This window comes from Coptis chinensis, chromosome 6 (genome assembly GCF_015680905.1).
Source record: "Coptis chinensis isolate HL-2020 chromosome 6, ASM1568090v1, whole genome shotgun sequence".
In the NCBI taxonomy this organism is placed as follows: Eukaryota; Viridiplantae; Streptophyta; class Magnoliopsida; order Ranunculales; family Ranunculaceae; genus Coptis; species Coptis chinensis.
In genome coordinates this window covers 38938201-38954668 of record NC_141461.1, presented here as the reverse complement: position 1 = coordinate 38954668, position 16468 = coordinate 38938201, and the positions used below count along the sequence as shown (strand labels likewise).

Here is a 16468-nt window from a genome sequence, read left to right as displayed (position 1 = left end):
GGTAGTCCAAACAATCTGGTCATTCATGGCACATTCAATGAATACCTGGATCATTCATGGCACATTCAATAAATGCCCACCTAACATATGACATCAACAGTCATAAAACTTAATTCTAAAAATTGAGACGTGGAGAGTTTTAAAAGAGTGCGGTAAATTTATTTACGCATTATTGAACTTTATTGCATGTATCATTTCAGAGAACGAATGAGTATCTTGATAACTGTATTTTTTTTTTTGGTTTACGCGTTATTAATTTCATGGATGTCTAAGTGTCATAACGTTGCATATCATAAAATACTGCAAAATCACATAGTAGTTAATACACACATACACACGTATATATAGAGGTCTTAGCCTAAAGCCAAGCATGTTAATAGTCCTAGACCTATCTTAATAACCCAAATTACAATTCCGAGTTGAAAGTCAAATTGGGTCAACTGGTCAAAGTCAACCCTGGTCAAAAGTCAACTCTGGTCAAAGTCAAAGTCGACATGCCAAGGGTCAACAGCAGTCAACCAACCCCAAACTCCTCTAACCCAAAAGCCCAAAGTCAAAGGCCCAAAGTCTAACTTAAAAGTCAAATTTGAAAATCCAAAAGTTAAAAACATAAAAGCCCACCCCCATTTGGCCCAAGCCCAAATCGGAAGGCACTGTTCATCTCCTTCCTCACCAAAACTTCCAAAACTTTCACCAGCCGACCACCACAACCCACCAACCTATCTCCAATTTAAAACCCACGGTTGGATTCCTCACAAAAAACCCAATCCACCGATACCCTCAAATCTCAATTCCATTATCTTTGCGAAAATCGCGTTTTACGCCCATTAATGGCTTCTCCGGAGCTTCAATGACCCCAACCCCTATGAAATCAATTCTCATCTCACCAACACAGTTCTATACTAGAACCACAGTATAACCTATCAAAACACACAACAAAATTAAATAGTATCGATTCGGATCGCGCCTCCATTAACGATAGCTTCACCTCACACTCTCCATCGCCCATATCAAACCAAACATCTAAAATCGCGACGCGGTTCATCTTCCTTAACATACCACACCCATGAGAGGTCCGAAATGACGCTTTTACTCCAGCAGAGGTTTGGCAATGCCAATATCGCATATCGCATTACACGCCATAGATGATGATCAACATGATAGAAAACTTATGCTTTAAGCTATAGCTAAGACTCAATAAAGTTAGCCACACGCTGGTTAAATCTAGAGCAGAACTTGAATGTAAACTATCTACTACTTGATTGTATTATTAGTCTTTTAGTTACTGTTGGTAGATAAACAATACACAAGTACAAGAGTTTCTTCAAGCCGTATGATTTACTGTGGCAGGCAAAGCAGTCCGTTTCTGGAAATACTAGAAACTACTTTAATACCGATTAGGAAGATCAGATACTTGCGAAAACACACACCAAAGAACAAGACTGTCATTAACATATATATTCATATATATTCAGGACAAACTTTAAATATCATGTTACTCATCACGTTGAAATTTACATGTATACAAAATTTCTACTCACCTTTAGCGCGCTCCGAACCAGCTAGATCTCAAAATAAAACTCTTCCTTTTCTTCTTTCGGCAAGATCCGTTTTTTTCGTGTAATTCGCCGAAGTTTTTCCCCGTAAACTCTCGAGAAAACTCTATTACATTTTTCTTTTTGTTTTCTTTTTTAAAAACAAAACCCCCGAAATAGGGAAGAAGGTTTATCCCATAAACCCACGTCTCCTATTTCCACTAACACTTATCATATTTTTTATTTTTTCTATTATCCATTATTATTATTATTAGGAAAATAAACGAAATAAAACACGGGGTGTTATAAAAATGATCAATGAATGCCTGCTCCAACTCCTGAAAGTTATTAATACTCTTAGAAGGTAATCTGTAATACCAATCAGATGCTCCCCCTTTGAAGCTTGCCGGGAACATCATACATCTCAACCCGTCATACCGCGACTCCTGCCACAACGTCATCTGATTGAACCTTGGCTGGTTGAACCTCTTCGGCACCTCCGACTTCCAAATCGAGTCCGCCAGTGGGTTGCGGTTCAACCCTGCCACCACCTGACTCGCCGCACCTCCCATGCCCTTGGTGCGTTCCGGACTAGCCTTCGGATCGGCCGGGCGATCATTTCTCGACTTGCTCCTTGGTGAGCCCCACCACCGTCTGTTCTTCCAAGATCTGTTCCCCTTTCCTCCTCTTTCCGCTCTCGACACCTCCATTTCCGACTCCTCTATTGTCTCTTTCTCCCTCCTTAACCCCTCATTTTCTTCTCTCAACCTCGTTATCTCCTCATGCAACAACCTTGTTTCCTCCGCTTCTGACATTACTGTCTCTTCCCTATCTTGCTCCTCCCCTTCACTCCTTACTGATTCCACATCCATCTCGGTGACCGTCGTCTTTTTTGGTTGACCCACTCTTCTTTTTGTTGCCATCTCACTATTTTCCACTCTCTCTCCCCACAGGCAGTGCCAAATGTTGTGACTATTTATAATCTCTCATCTCTCTCTTAGGCCATCTACCTGTCCCTCCATCTCTCGGTCCATTGATTGCCGCGTGGAGGGTTCCCCGTACGACCTTAGGGTTTTTCCCGTGCTCCTGCTGGGCATGTGTCCTGATGGTACAATTCCAGGTCAGCTATCCCTTCACGTCGCGGCTCTACACTGTCAGTCCTCGCTTCTCAGCCTTCATACTTGACTCCTATGTTCGCGGCCCTAATAGAATGCCATTCACCCTATTGCATGTCCTCTTTCTGAATCCATCACCCGCCGGACCATTGGCCATCATAAATTGGGTCGCTACAGTGGCACTTACTGTTTGTGATTCGATTTGATCTTTAAGGAAGGAGAGACCACATTCAAAGGCTAAAATGTAGATCTTATAGAGGTGTTGTCCTCAATGTTGCAATATCGTTTTCGTTGGCTATGCTGATGTGGCCCTATGGGTGAAGTAGAACATGTCATTAGCAAAAGAATTTGAAACTAATATGCCGAAGTACTCTTCTTTTTACGGGCTTGTTTGGTGGCATCAGTCAAACTGCTAACCCCAATACTTCCTTAACGCATAAACTGCTAAGCCCAAAGTGAAAAATAAATCGATACATACCGATAACATCAGATCACAACCGAAATCTGGCAATATATCAAACTTAAAAGAGTTGAAAAAGACTGAACATTTGGAAAACTTGTCTCTATCCTCAAAAACTTCATTTTTCGATATGGCACCTCCACCCGGTCCTTATTCCGGCACTAGCTCTCTCGCTCTGGTAAGTAAAAAAGATCGACACGTATCATTTTCTAATTTTTTATTGTTACGTTTCTTACCCCCATTGTTTTTTTGGTTGTGCAGGTTGCTCGAGTTTCAGCATTCACAATTGGTGTTGTTTATGGATCAGTGAAACTTAAGTACCTTAAGGTATATATACTCATTAGATCTGATTACAAGTTTTATATTATAGATCTCATGTAGCGGCATATTTTATTTATATCATCATCATAAAATCGGCATATTAAACTGGCATTTTGTACTATGGATTAGTACAAGATTTGGGACGTTTGGCCCCCAAGGTCTTAGCTTCGATTCCCACCCAGAGTTTAGTTCTGCTTGCTATGAGTAAAATCTTAGTGCTAGATAGTTTTGGGAATAGTGTATCTGATTGAGCTAGAAGAATGTAGTTCTCTAGGGCGGGTAAATGTACAGATACTCAGTTGATGCAATGATTTTTGGTTTAAGAGACCAAGTGTGTAACTTGGTATGTTCCCTGTTTTATGTATGAAGTGTCTAGGTATTATGAGTTGTATACTGTAGAAACTTTAATGAAATTTGGAATTTGATAGGAAACCCCAAGTTTGTGGCGGAAATGCCATATTTTTAGATTTTTAGAGTTTCTTGGGAAGTCAATTTTAGAGTTCTAATGAGAAAACTCATAGTTTGTGATGCAAAGGCAAATTTTGTCACCATTTGCCACTAGCAAATTTGTAATGTGACAATTACAAATAACTTGTGGCAAATTTGTTTGATGATACAAGCTCTGGTTTTTAAAATATTTAAGATTTACATCTTATTTGTAAATTTATTTTATTTGTATATGGTGTGGATTGGTTTTAAATATATATATATATATATTTATATATATATGGATTATTTATTGTGCAAAATAGTACTAAAAACATATTCAACCATATAATTTTATCCATTAACAACATTGGAATGAATTCTTGGTGGATTTGAACCACCACCACCTTGGGATGCATGAAAGATCTTCTAAAATGGTAGTGATGAGACTCCACCCAGCAAGTGAGCAAAGTTTGTAAACCCAAAAGAATGCACACACTCCACCCCCAGCAACAGCAACGCACAACAAGCAACAACAGCAGCTGCAGTTTTCCACCCAGCAGCAACAGCACCACAGCACACACTTTCACCAGTCCACAACACAACTACTTTTTTCCAGTTCAAATGGATAGCCCAGTCAAATTGTTGCAACATCTCAACACAAGTTTAATTGTAAAAAGATCAACACAACATCTCAACAGGTGTAGAAACAAACATGGGAGAATGGAATCAGAATATTAGTGATTGAATCTGCAGTTTAGTGTGAAATTAAAAAGTTTTAAGTATGGTCAATGACTCTGGTTGTTGTTTGAACTGCGGATCAACAATAAGTTTGTGGACTTTGGGTTTTCTTTGTTAAGAAGTTTTGTACTTGGGCTGATTTCAGTTCTCAGAAAATTGTTGCGTCGTTGGTTGGAAAGCCAACTTGAGGAGATTGAGGAATGTTCTTAATTGGAACATGTCTGGTGAGGAGTGAGGACAGAGTTTCTCCCTCACAAATCATCAGGAAAAGAAGCATTTTAGTTGGAAATTTGGATACAGTGGTCTCTCATCAATTTGAGAAAGTAACTTGGTCTAGTTACTGCTAGCAAGATTTATTCTTCCATCTGCTTTCATAGGGACGAGATAATTGTTTCCTCTGGCAACGAGTGTTTAGTGTTGCATCTTTGAGTGAATTTGAACTACTAGCCATAGTCTGTGGTTTTCCACTGGACACCAATCCTACGTAAACAAATAGTAATAAAGATTCTCGAAAAAAAATATATATAGGGTAACATTTGTTTGGTTTTGGTTGTAATTGGACGTTTACATTATGGATCTCTTTTAGGGTTTGATGAATTGTAGTGCAATATATCAAAATTGGCATATTAAACTTTTAGAGCGATTCTCAAAGTAATGACATTTGTACAATGGATGGAACTACTTTTTTTGTCTTGTTAGGCAGAAATATTAGCAAATGACATAAATAGATAAGTATTGTTTGGGGTATGGATGTATAGTGATTTCATCATAATCTCAAATTAGTGAAATTACAAAAAACCAACTTTAAAGTTGATTTGATGGCAAAACTTAATCGTGACTGTGGATTCAATGAAGTAGTTTTTGCATTTGATATTTATTTTGGTGGTGATGTGGTCGGATGTGTGTCCACAAGTAAAATCTTATGATTAGCCGGGTTTGGAAATCTATCATCAGTGTCCCCGCTGAAATTGTAATGCTCTAAGATGGCTAAGGGTACATTACGCTGCATGATATGACACCCATACTCTGTGATGCATCACTTTGGTCTCTCGTCAATTTGAGAAAGTAACTTGGTCTAGTTACTGCTAACCAGAATTTGCCACTAGTCACCACTCCTAAGTTAATAGGTGACACGCACCTGTTCTAAATGGAAATATATACAATAACTGTGTGTAGGTCTTTTATGTGATTCTTAGTTAGGGTTTCATTTTTCTTTTTGATATATATAATTACGGAATTTCTATCAAATCTTCCCGTAAGGGGATCCTGTAATGAGACAAATGTATGTCCTTGAACTCTTGCTGCAGTACATTATTGTACCAATAGCAATTCTTACATAGTTGTTTGAGTTCTGATATTTTTCTTATTTGCTTGGTTCTTTTCAGGCAAAGGCGAAATCACAAAGCAAGGCAGAGGCTAAAGCTCACCATTGAAAGATGTATGAACTCTATGGTTGATAGAAAATAGTATATGAAATTAGTTTCAGGAGACGTCTTTGCAAACGTTTAGTAAACACTAGACACCAAGTTGTTTGCTATTTTGTTGATTTGTATTTGTTAGGCAGACAATCACAGTGGCAGTTCCTTCATTTATTGCATAAGCCCAATTTGAGATGCTTAAAGTGTTGTTTGCGTCTACAGGAAAATATTTGTTCAACTTCAATGGGCCACCCCATCAATAAGAAGCAAATTTTATTTGCTACTTGGGTCCCAATTAGTTGATGACTTGATGTAACCTCATAAGGGTTCAAGACATTATTGTCAGTAATGCCAATGTTATTTAGCTAACCCCTTAGGAATTGTAGATTCCTTTAGACAAGTTCTAAAACTTTTCGGACGGGCATTTGCCATCTATAGAAAGTAACCTAGTTCGTCTCAGGGGCAAAGGTTATCGTTGTTATGCTTGCTAGGAGTTTAGCCAAGTACAATTCATTCTTATTTGTTTTTCGTTTTAGTTTTTTGTCTTTTATATGACTTTGAATAGAAAAGGCTCAAATTTCTTTTTTGCCAATCCTTTCTTGGCATTCGGTGCTGCCACTGTGTTTGACATTAACTAGATAGTAAGATTTCTCCTGAACACTGTTTCAGATCGGTAGAATAATCTTCATATCTGGTTTAAATGTGTGAATTTACAATCTTACAGTGTAATGAGCTGAAGACTCTATGCTGTGTAACAACTGCTAAGACTATGTAGTTACATATATCTATATAGGGTATGGTCATGGTGTATATTGGAGCATCTGCAATAGACTTTTGAGGCGCACTTAATTGAAATTAAACAATGATAAACTCTACTTTAGAAGACATCTGCAGAAAGTTGATAGAGCATCAGTTGATCTTGGACTCCTACCCATTGCAAGTTGCCCCTAGTGTAGAAAGCCCAGAATGTGGCGTATTTATACATTAAGGTCCTGGCGGCTGGACACTGACTTGTCTAAGGCCTTTGTTCCGTCCATAAGATTTTTGGCTGGATTTAGTAGGAGTAAGTTGTTAGTGGTTGTTAGCAAGGTGGACAGTACGAGGACTTGCTAGCTCACTGATTTCCTGTGGTACGAGAGCATTCCTGGCAATGACTTGTCCACTTATTAGAAAAAAAACTTTGACTTGAGAGTAGGATTGATTAAGTCACTTCTACCTAGGAGGCGCTAGGATTAAGCCAAGTAACTAGTGAACAAGGTGAACCATCCTAGTGCTTTGCGTGACTTACGTACGGGCAGAATGTTACATTTTTGTCTCACCATGTGAATAAGCATTTGAAAAGAGCGGAAAATTAAAATGTATATGGGGTAGGATTTTACAACGCGTTTGGATGTTTATGAAGCGGTTTTACATGGTGAGCTGGTACAATCAAGACTCTCAAGAGGCTGATATTCTAGCTAGAGACTTAATTACCCCCAAAAGCCACCTAGCCTGGGAAGCCCGTATTTGAGCAAGGTGGCGACCAGTACTGATCCTCGACACTCACCAAAGCGTCAAACAAAATACTTGCTATGTTCTATTCGAAGGGCTGCGAAGCCAGTCGTCATGTGTAGTTTGTTCTATTTTCTGATCACAGGCTAAACGTGACTCCGTGCTAGATTTGGGCTTCCAATACTTACTTTCGTTTGTATGGTTTCGGCTTTTAGTCCTCGTTTCGTTTGTATAGAGAGGGATTTTAGTATCATGGTTCCTACTTCCAGTGATTTTGATTTCTAACATTTTGACGAATTCTAATTCAAATTTTCAAGTTACGCGGAGAAAAGAAACAACAAAACTTTTAAAAAAAAGGTAAGAAAATATGATATTCCAACTTGATGAACCCCCTAAATGACTGAACGCAAACATCCCAAGCCTAACGGCTCGGGTTAGAAATTGGAACTGGTGGGTAAGTAAACATACCTGAAGAAGTTTCTATGGTAGCTTACTGTTAACTAGAAAAGAACTTATGTTTCCCATGTTAGCTTACTGCTTGCCTCAAGACGGCCAAGAATGTGTAGTGTACACATTACCAATGGATGAAGAGAACAAGGTTGATATGAGGTGAAACTGGAGGAAGAGTTGCGTGAACTGAACATATCGACTCATCTTGTGAAAAAAGACGGTTGCTAGAATGAGCGAGCTGGTAAAAAGGAGGAAGGAGCAATTCTTACACTGGGAACAACTGGAAAAGAGAAAAAGAGCTAAACAACTTAAACTTGACAACAAACTTGTTCCAGAAGCAAGTTATGGCAGCTGATCAAGCCGTGGCATCAACCACTACAGCACCAAGGCTTTCAGTTTTTTTGTCAAAAACGATACATGTACTTCAATCCAGCAATTTCAGAGTTAAATTGTGTTCAAAAGACGGCACCGGAAATGGTTCGTGTAACACAGTTTACATTGCCTTGGTATACCACAAAAACAAAAAACAAACACCGCTCCAAACCTTCGGCATATAAGATTTCATCTCTCAATCCCAGTTTTTTACACCACCCGTGTGTTGTACTGTTGTAGTATGTCGATGACATCACAGGTCTAAAAAGTTTTTAGCTATTTCTACAGTACGACTGTGCAACTTTGAACTGCCTCTTGTTAGCTAACTATACTACTTTAGGTTGGGCTACCTAATAACCAATATCCTCAGAGTGAGAAAGAACCAATCATTGCAGCAGCCCATCATCACTCATCTGCTGAACTTCAGAGGGCGATAGAATTCTAATGCAGCGGACACAAGTAACAAACTCCCTGCAAGAAAAGAAAAACAATTTAATCAAAGAATCAAGACAGCACTTTAAGACCGCTAACCGAAGCGGATGATCTTACACATGCTTAGGTGCTGTTTTCAACTAACAAAAAAAGCTACAGGTGTACCCATATGGGAGTTTAGCGTCCTCTCTTTCCTACTGCAATAACTAATATTACTGTTTGAAATCAATTCTCATCAGGAGGGTACTGGATTAATAATTCTTTTCACTATAATTAAGAGCACTTCAAGCCTGCCATATGATTGTAATGATGGTTATTGTCTTCATTATTAACGAGGAAATAGAGACTTACTCCCATGGATCATCCCCCACAAGAAGAACATCATTCTCATAGTCCACATAAACGAGTTTCCATTCAGAGCCTCTTGGATCATCAAGCAGTCCTTCAAGACCGAACATGCAGGCAATTGCAGATCGTAACTCCTCATAGCTGTTATATCGGGTAACATCGATTGACCTCCCAACTGATCCCGTTTTTTGTACCTGTGAATTGATAACACTAGTAGTTAATGTCAATTTGTCAAAGGACAAGTACAGGACCCATAATCAATTTAAGCTTCTCTGCTGTGCCACTGCAGACATGAGTACTTGGAACAAACAAAGGGGTAGAAAAGGGGAGAGAGAGGAGGGGGGGGGTCTAATTGATTAATAGGGGGGGGGGTTAAACTAATGTTTACTAAATGTTTAAATTTATTAGTCAAGGTCTCAATCATACCTTGGTATATGTCCTTAGAGGTGGAGATACTTGTTTCCATGGTGCACCTTGCTGGAAAAGGCTGGACTCATCAAAATCCACATTGCTTGAAGAAGTACCACCAGAGTTGTCTTGAAACTCTTGCAGAGAGAAACCATGAGAATCAGCAAGGCTAGCTGTCGTGATCTGAGACTGAACATCCTGGCTCGAACTGAAGTTGCCCACAAAAAATTCTTGATTCTTAAAACTAGCATTTCCCAGTGAACCAAATCTATCTAAGAGAGTGCTTGAAACAGAAGGATCAATAATTGTTCCTTGAGCTTTCGTTGATCCAAAAGGAAGACCGTCATATATCTCGCTATGTTCCTTACTGTCCTCGGAGAGATCTCTCAACCCAGATGAATTAGTTGCACTATGTATCGTGCTTAAATCTTGCCGAGGTAATTGAGTAAGTTCTTCTGCTGGACAAAAGAACCCTAGGTAATTCATCTCTGGGCCCACAAGTTCTTGACCAAATGTAGGCATTGTCTGGTTTACAAAATCTGGGTAATCTATGGAAATATCTTGTATACAACACCCAGAGATATGGCCAGGGGATTTAAGCATCCCAGGAAGAGAATGACAAGTAGAAGGTTGCACCAGCCAATCATCAGCATCCAGGTACTGGGATGGGAACTGATTTGGGTATGGAAACAATCCATTTTGGCTACTTGTCCCAAATTGGGGGGCATCAATATGATGAGGACTGATAGTACTTGTCTCCAACAGTGGCTGTGCAAATTGTTGTTCCTTTTGAAGCTGCAAGAGTCCCTGGTCTGGACACACAGGCTCACTTACAAGGTCCTGAGGATTCAAAATGTTACTGACCAACTTATCTTCGTTGCACTTTCCCGAGGAACTTGGACTGAACCTATCTGATGTAACAATGGGTGGCATTCCTGCTTTTGTATAACCTGTTTTAGCTGGTAGTTTTTCAACTTTGGTTTGAGGATGGAATTGCTCGGGTGTAGGTGCTTTTGACTTTGTATTTGGATCCAAGGTGTTAGAAGAGTCTACCCAGTGCTGGGGAGAAGGTCCCTGACATTTTATGAGTGTACTTTGAGTAGAACTCATCTGCGGTATATGCTGCTGCATTGCCTGCCCAAGTTTCACTTCAGCCTGTATAGTATTTCCCTTTATTATGCAAGCTGGCAGAGCATAAGAACTACTTCCACTCTTAATAGCACTGGGAGTTCCACATAGCATCTTCATCAGTTGTTCTGATCCAAGGCTTGACATCGGAGGATATGGGATACAACCATTCCTATATTCTGTATTTGGTATGAAAGGTCTTCTGATAAGATTCTCCCATTCACTTTCTGGACCTGGAAATGCAGCAATGACAGATCACTGGATATGTTACAACTTACAAACAAAAAAACTTGAAAACAATATAGACTAAGGACATACCAGCAAACACAGTATGCAATGGTCGCTTGAACCCTGCAGTCAGCGAAGGAAAAGTGAAAAGACTCTCAGGAGTCTCGATTTCCCACAAACTGACTCTGTTTTGTTTTCCCCCACCTCCAGACTCATCCCATTCTACCTGTTTAACAGACAGAAGTGCAATTGTATAAATAGCAGAAATACAAAAGCTTTACCCCTCGCGGTAAAAGACACCTGCTGCACTGGTATCAGTTTACAAAAGGGAAACCCATGGATCCATAAATGAAGCCAAAAGGGTATTGGGATGAGCGGATCTACCTGAAGATTGTGCCATTTGGAATTAGGCCACCTTAGTGGATCTAAATCAGTTATCCCAACTATGGTGCCCATATATCTGCAGAAAAGGTGAGACTGCTATTAGTAACATGGCGGTTTATTTTATTTTTATATATTTATTTTTATTTTTTGTTTTTTGTTTTTTGTGTGTGTAGTGTAGTGTGTAGGGAGAGGGAGAGCTACTACAACACAAATAATCAAGGGAATATGTTTCCATATGGAATCAACAGAGAATGAGAGAAATATAGATGCATGTATACATAAATATATAGGTAGATGCGGCGTATCCTAGCACAACACATAAAAGATGATTTAAGCTAACAAACCGTGAGAAGGAATATATTGCTTAAGAAAGTCAGAGTTACATGGGAAATTACCTGCGTTTACCGGACTCCTCTGTTTCAAACATCATTCCAAATCTCATCCCAATTGAAACTTGGGTACCATATACAGATTTTTGGAATTTAGTCAATGGAACAACAAACTCTGCTGGGCACGCCCTACGCAAACATGATCCAGATATATGAGAAAGTGGAAGCTTCCACATTCCAAAATACACTGCAGAAATAAAAAAGGGGTGAATGGACAAACCTTGGATTATAAAATATGGTAAATGGGCTTCGATTTGCTGCTGCGTGGGCTGCAGCTGCAAGGACTCCAAAGTGCATGCTATCAGCAGAGAGGACAGATGATGGCAATGCAATTTGTAGATGATTTGCACGCCTCACACACATAAGTAACTGCGACTTTTCATCCCTTCACAAAGTACAGGATTTTTCAGTTACAAGTTATAGCTAAACTAGCTCACATGCCTTCTTATCAATTCGAATGAAAATCCGCCAGAACAAAAAATTTGGATAAGGTATATCAACTAGATGATTAAGGTGTAAATGTCAAAATTGTGGAAACAAGGACGTTGCGAGCAAAGTATATTAGCAACTACAACTCAGCCAAATTGTTATCCATTTAAGCAAGTCACAAGTGTAAATGTAGAATAAGGCAAGTTGAGAAAATGTGTAAGGAAATTCATAAATCATATCTGTTATTACACTGCAGTTAATTTTCTTGTCACTCTTTTCAAAATTTTGAAAGTCAATCCAGGATCAACCTTTCAGGTAATAAAGTTAAATAGTAGAACTGTTCCAAATTGCAATCATTTACATGCATTGAACTACAGATACCTGATAAATAGAACGGAATCACCCGCTTTTAGCCTCTTTGAGCCCACAAACACACTCCATCCAGTTGTGAGAAGGTGACGCTTTGGTTGGCCTATAAAAAAAGAGTAACAGCAGGATAAGAAAACTGGAACCTCAACGGCCAGAACAATAGCAAAAAAATGATTTAAATAACGAAGGCATTTGCTCTGGCATTTAGATCATCCAACACTCTCTTACCACGGTATATATGGCGAAATGTCCATGTATTATCGTGCAAGTCTCGAACAACAAGTTCTTGAGTTGGGGGCTGTGCTGAATAATCCTGAAAGGACAATAATTATGGAGTGACCTTAGATGAGCAATAAAAGACTTCGAAAGGGTTTATTTTGAAGCAGAGTATGAACCTCACCAACTGTGGGAATAACTTCTCCGCTGCCCTACGGGGCACTGAGAAACCACCATGTGTGCTTGTGTCACTTGCTGTTAGTGTTTTGCAGAAGAACTCTTTGGGATGCTTGCTTTGCTTTACTCCAAAATCTGGAACTGGGAATACATCATTCTCCTGAAGAAGCAAAATAACTTATTAGTAAATAAATAGTTTCAAAATATTTCGACAATTCAAGTTCGGGGAACTGGTTTATTTATAGAGATATTCTAGCAATACAAAATAAATCTGCATTATATTATGCAAGGAAGTTTCCATCAGAATGTAGCAGTGATTAAGCTTACGGAATTTACTGGCTGAAGAGTCATTTGAGCATAGATTTCATCTGTGTCTTTCTCAGCCTGTAACAAAATCAATTGATATGAGTGGCTTAAGAAAACAACAACCACCCTCACTTTCTACTCTACACACACAAAGGAAGATGAGTGTTAGCACGTACATGTAGTGTAACATTGTGAACCTGGCACATTAACTGAGATGGAAGATTTGGGTAGTTAGGAATATGTGATGCAGCAATCCTTTTAGTTGAAACTGCCACCTGTAAAGCCACATGATAACAAATATATGGCTTGAACATACTTTCAAGTATGTGTAATGAAAGTCACAAAAAGTACAAAGGCCTATATAGCACAAAAATTTTGTACATTTGATATGCAAATTAAGTAATCATGAGGTTTTGTTATCTAAAATGCAGACAGAGGTAGAAACTCTTAGTTTCTCACTGGAAGTAGTCCTTTACATGACTTGCATTTGAAAGAGATTAAGTCTAATCGATCATCACAATGTCTATGATGTAATCTATGAAACATGTATTTATACACTTCCACCAAAAAAATCTCCATCTACATTTTATACTTTGACCTTTTTAGCATGTTTGTTGGATAGGATCAGTAGACACATTTTTAGAGCCTTGAGGCCATATAAACTTTCAGATTGCATACTAGTCTACTAGTCTAGCAATTCTCCCTCTACTGTCTAGGTTATACAGAAATATGAGATACAGTGTCCATTGAACAATTTTTGGGTTCCCCTCAAGCCTGGACAGACATGACTTCAGTCCGCAGAACTCTATCAGACAAGCAATTCATATGTGCCATTTCTAAGTCTTTCACCATCCGAAAATATCAAATGCATCGAGTACATGACTGAAGTTTCAACAAGATCGCAAGATGCACATACTATACATTCTTCATTAAGATGCCCAAAGAGTGTGTTTTACTCTATTAAGTTAGGGTAAGAAGTAGATGATGATGATGATAACGACAAATGTTAGTGGCACGTACAGCTGATGATTAATACTTTTTCTTCAACTTCTTTATAGACTGATGATGAATCAGTAAATCGGAATTATCTACCCATTACCTTTATGAGATTCTGAGAAAAAAGGGCTATTGCAAAAAAGGGAGCTTGCAATTTTAAATTCATAATATTTTCCATGACTCACCTGCTCACTGTGCCCTTGAGGAAAGTAGTACACAAGGCTGCCAACTTGAGGCAAGGAAACAAGTGGGCCAGCACAGGCATGCCAAAGCTCAGAGTTTATACTCTTCCTAGTTCCTAAATCAAGCAAAGCAAGCCAAAACACATGTGATTCAGAATACAGAATATAAAGGATCAAAAAATTTGAAATAACTCGTTTCTTTATTCACTCATTCACAAGATGATCAGAAGAACAATAGGGGAAATAAGGATAGCCAAAAACTTCTTTCCTTCTTTATTGTTTCAGCATCCTTCTAAAGAAATTTACATTAACTGTATTAACCTTATATTGCTACACAAGTTTTCTTCTGGTTTTTTTGTTTCTACTACACAATTATACTTGAGCTCTTCTATGCTTAATAGGTGATTGGTTTATGTTGCTGGTTGAATTTGCAGTTTGAACACAAGTCCCTGGCATGAAGTCTCCCAAACTTCACTTAAATCTAGCTAAAATCTGCAAATTTCGCTATTTTATACTAGCAACAGGCCATGAGAGCTATTTTTTATTTATTCATTTTTTGATTGGTAGGTCTGTTTTAAATGAGATCAGTAACTCTTTGATGCTGGCGGGGTTCGAGCCCCAGACCTCTAGTATCAGAGAGCTATTTTATACTTGCAAGAAGAACAATTTGATAGGCATTAAATAAGATAATTTAATATCAAATGAACTAACCAGACTGATCTTGAAGCTCTTTCAAAATCTTCATTTCTTCAGCAAGAATAGGTGCCCCTCCATTCACCACCACCCCACCTACTGCTTTGCTCTTCTCCTCCAAAGTAGACATGTTTTCTTTCTCTATTACACCAAACTATACTATATCAAAACAGAGAAACCCATCTTCCTAAGTCTTAAAGCACTCAAACTCAACACCCCAGATTAAAACCAACTATACTTGACCTCAAAACACAACAGCCCCACATCTCAAAATATAATCTTTCTTCAAAACTCAACCGCCCCACTTCCAAAAACCTCATCTTTTAGCTCAAAGCATCACCACCCCATCTCAAAGTAACATTCAACAGAGGAACAAAACCTGCAAAAAGAGGTACATAAAAATCTAAATGGGACTCCCAGAATCTATCAGAAACACTAAAGTGAATTTCACTTCAACAGTTTCAACGCACGCGAAACGAAACTTTGAGTACTGGTCTTTATTTTTTATTTTAAAGACACTGACCTTTCAATGGAACAAACAAGTTATCATGATGATACTGTTCTTTACTCACTAGCAATAACAAAGCTTCATTTCATTTACTAGAAGAAAGAGTGCTCTACTACTCTGTTGGTTTTTAGTGTGTGTACACTTTTTAGACTTGTTTGCAGGCTTTAAACAGTTGTGACAAAAAGGAAGAGCTGAAAAAAGTATAAGTGTGAAAGAAATCACTAAAACAGGACTCTGATCAAGTTTCAGATAAAGTGACCAACCAAATTGGGAGAGAGAGAAAATTTGAACCAAAAAAAAAAAAAAAAAAAAGGTGGTGTAAGAAAGGTGTGGAGGATAAGGAAGAATGTGTACGAGTTGGTTCACGTTAGCAGCAACTGGCTCACTAGGATTTTAGAAAGTGGGTATTCTGGTTGGGAACTCTGGATCTTTATCTGAAGTTTGCCTAATCTAGTACTATGACCCGTATCTAATATTCTAATGTACAAAACTAACCAATAATCCAGTATGTAAGCAAGTATTATAATATTTAATTATTGAGAGTTTAGAGGAGTTGCATTTCTTCATCTTTTGGTGGAAATGCTACATGGCAACCAATTATATACACAAAGCAGACTCCTTATAAGTTGAAGTATAGGAACAGTAGTGTGTGGTATGCATTCCTAGTTCCATTTATATACGTTTGGAAAAAAAAATCGTTTGGTTGTTTACACTTTACAGATCCACAAGTTGAATACCTGGAGGATTTTGTAAACTGGCATGTTTTGTCACTAGATGCTCAATCATCGTCGTGATCGTTCTCTCCACGGCCATATAGAGATTGAGACAAATAACCGTTAGATAGGAAAGTTTAGATCTGTTGGAAGTTGTTTTATGGCCTGACAAAACCAAAACAAACTCAATAAAATAAACGTAAAAATCGAATTGACCTTAATGCCCTCATTGT

General features: G+C 38.5%; 2 protein-coding genes across 3 annotated transcripts; one reads left to right on the top strand and one right to left on the bottom strand.

Moving 5' to 3' along the window:
- Positions 1–3145: 3145 nt before the first annotated feature.
- Positions 3146–6211, top strand: LOC147492908 (uncharacterized). The gene is made up of 3 exons (XM_086569610.1): positions 3146–3288; positions 3372–3437; positions 5984–6211. Exons 1-3 carry the CDS (start codon positions 3241–3243, stop codon positions 6029–6031), a joined length of 162 nt encoding a protein of 53 aa, XP_086425736.1. The 5' UTR covers positions 3146–3240; the 3' UTR covers positions 6032–6211.
- Positions 6212–8377: 2166 nt separating this feature from the next.
- MP (Transcriptional factor B3 family protein / auxin-responsive factor AUX/IAA-like protein) lies at positions 8378–16001 on the bottom strand. Of its 2 annotated transcripts, XM_086569608.1 has the most exons (15): positions 15538–16001; positions 15033–15393; positions 14325–14437; positions 13320–13418; positions 13165–13221; positions 12845–12997; positions 12673–12757; positions 12457–12547; positions 11867–12031; positions 11653–11775; positions 11258–11333; positions 10964–11099; positions 9536–10878; positions 9113–9303; positions 8378–8800 (listed from the first exon to the last, which is right to left on the bottom strand). In XM_086569608.1, the coding sequence occupies exons 2-15, from the start codon at positions 15142–15144 to the stop codon at positions 8716–8718; spliced, it is 2829 nt and encodes a 942-aa protein (XP_086425734.1). In that variant the 5' UTR covers positions 15145–15393; positions 15538–16001; the 3' UTR covers positions 8378–8715. The 2 variants fall into 2 exon arrangements, with proteins under 2 accessions (XP_086425734.1, XP_086425735.1); XM_086569609.1 differs by lacking the exon at positions 15538–16001 and having other exon boundaries at positions 13174–13221.
- Between the last annotated feature and the right edge of the window lie 467 nt (positions 16002–16468).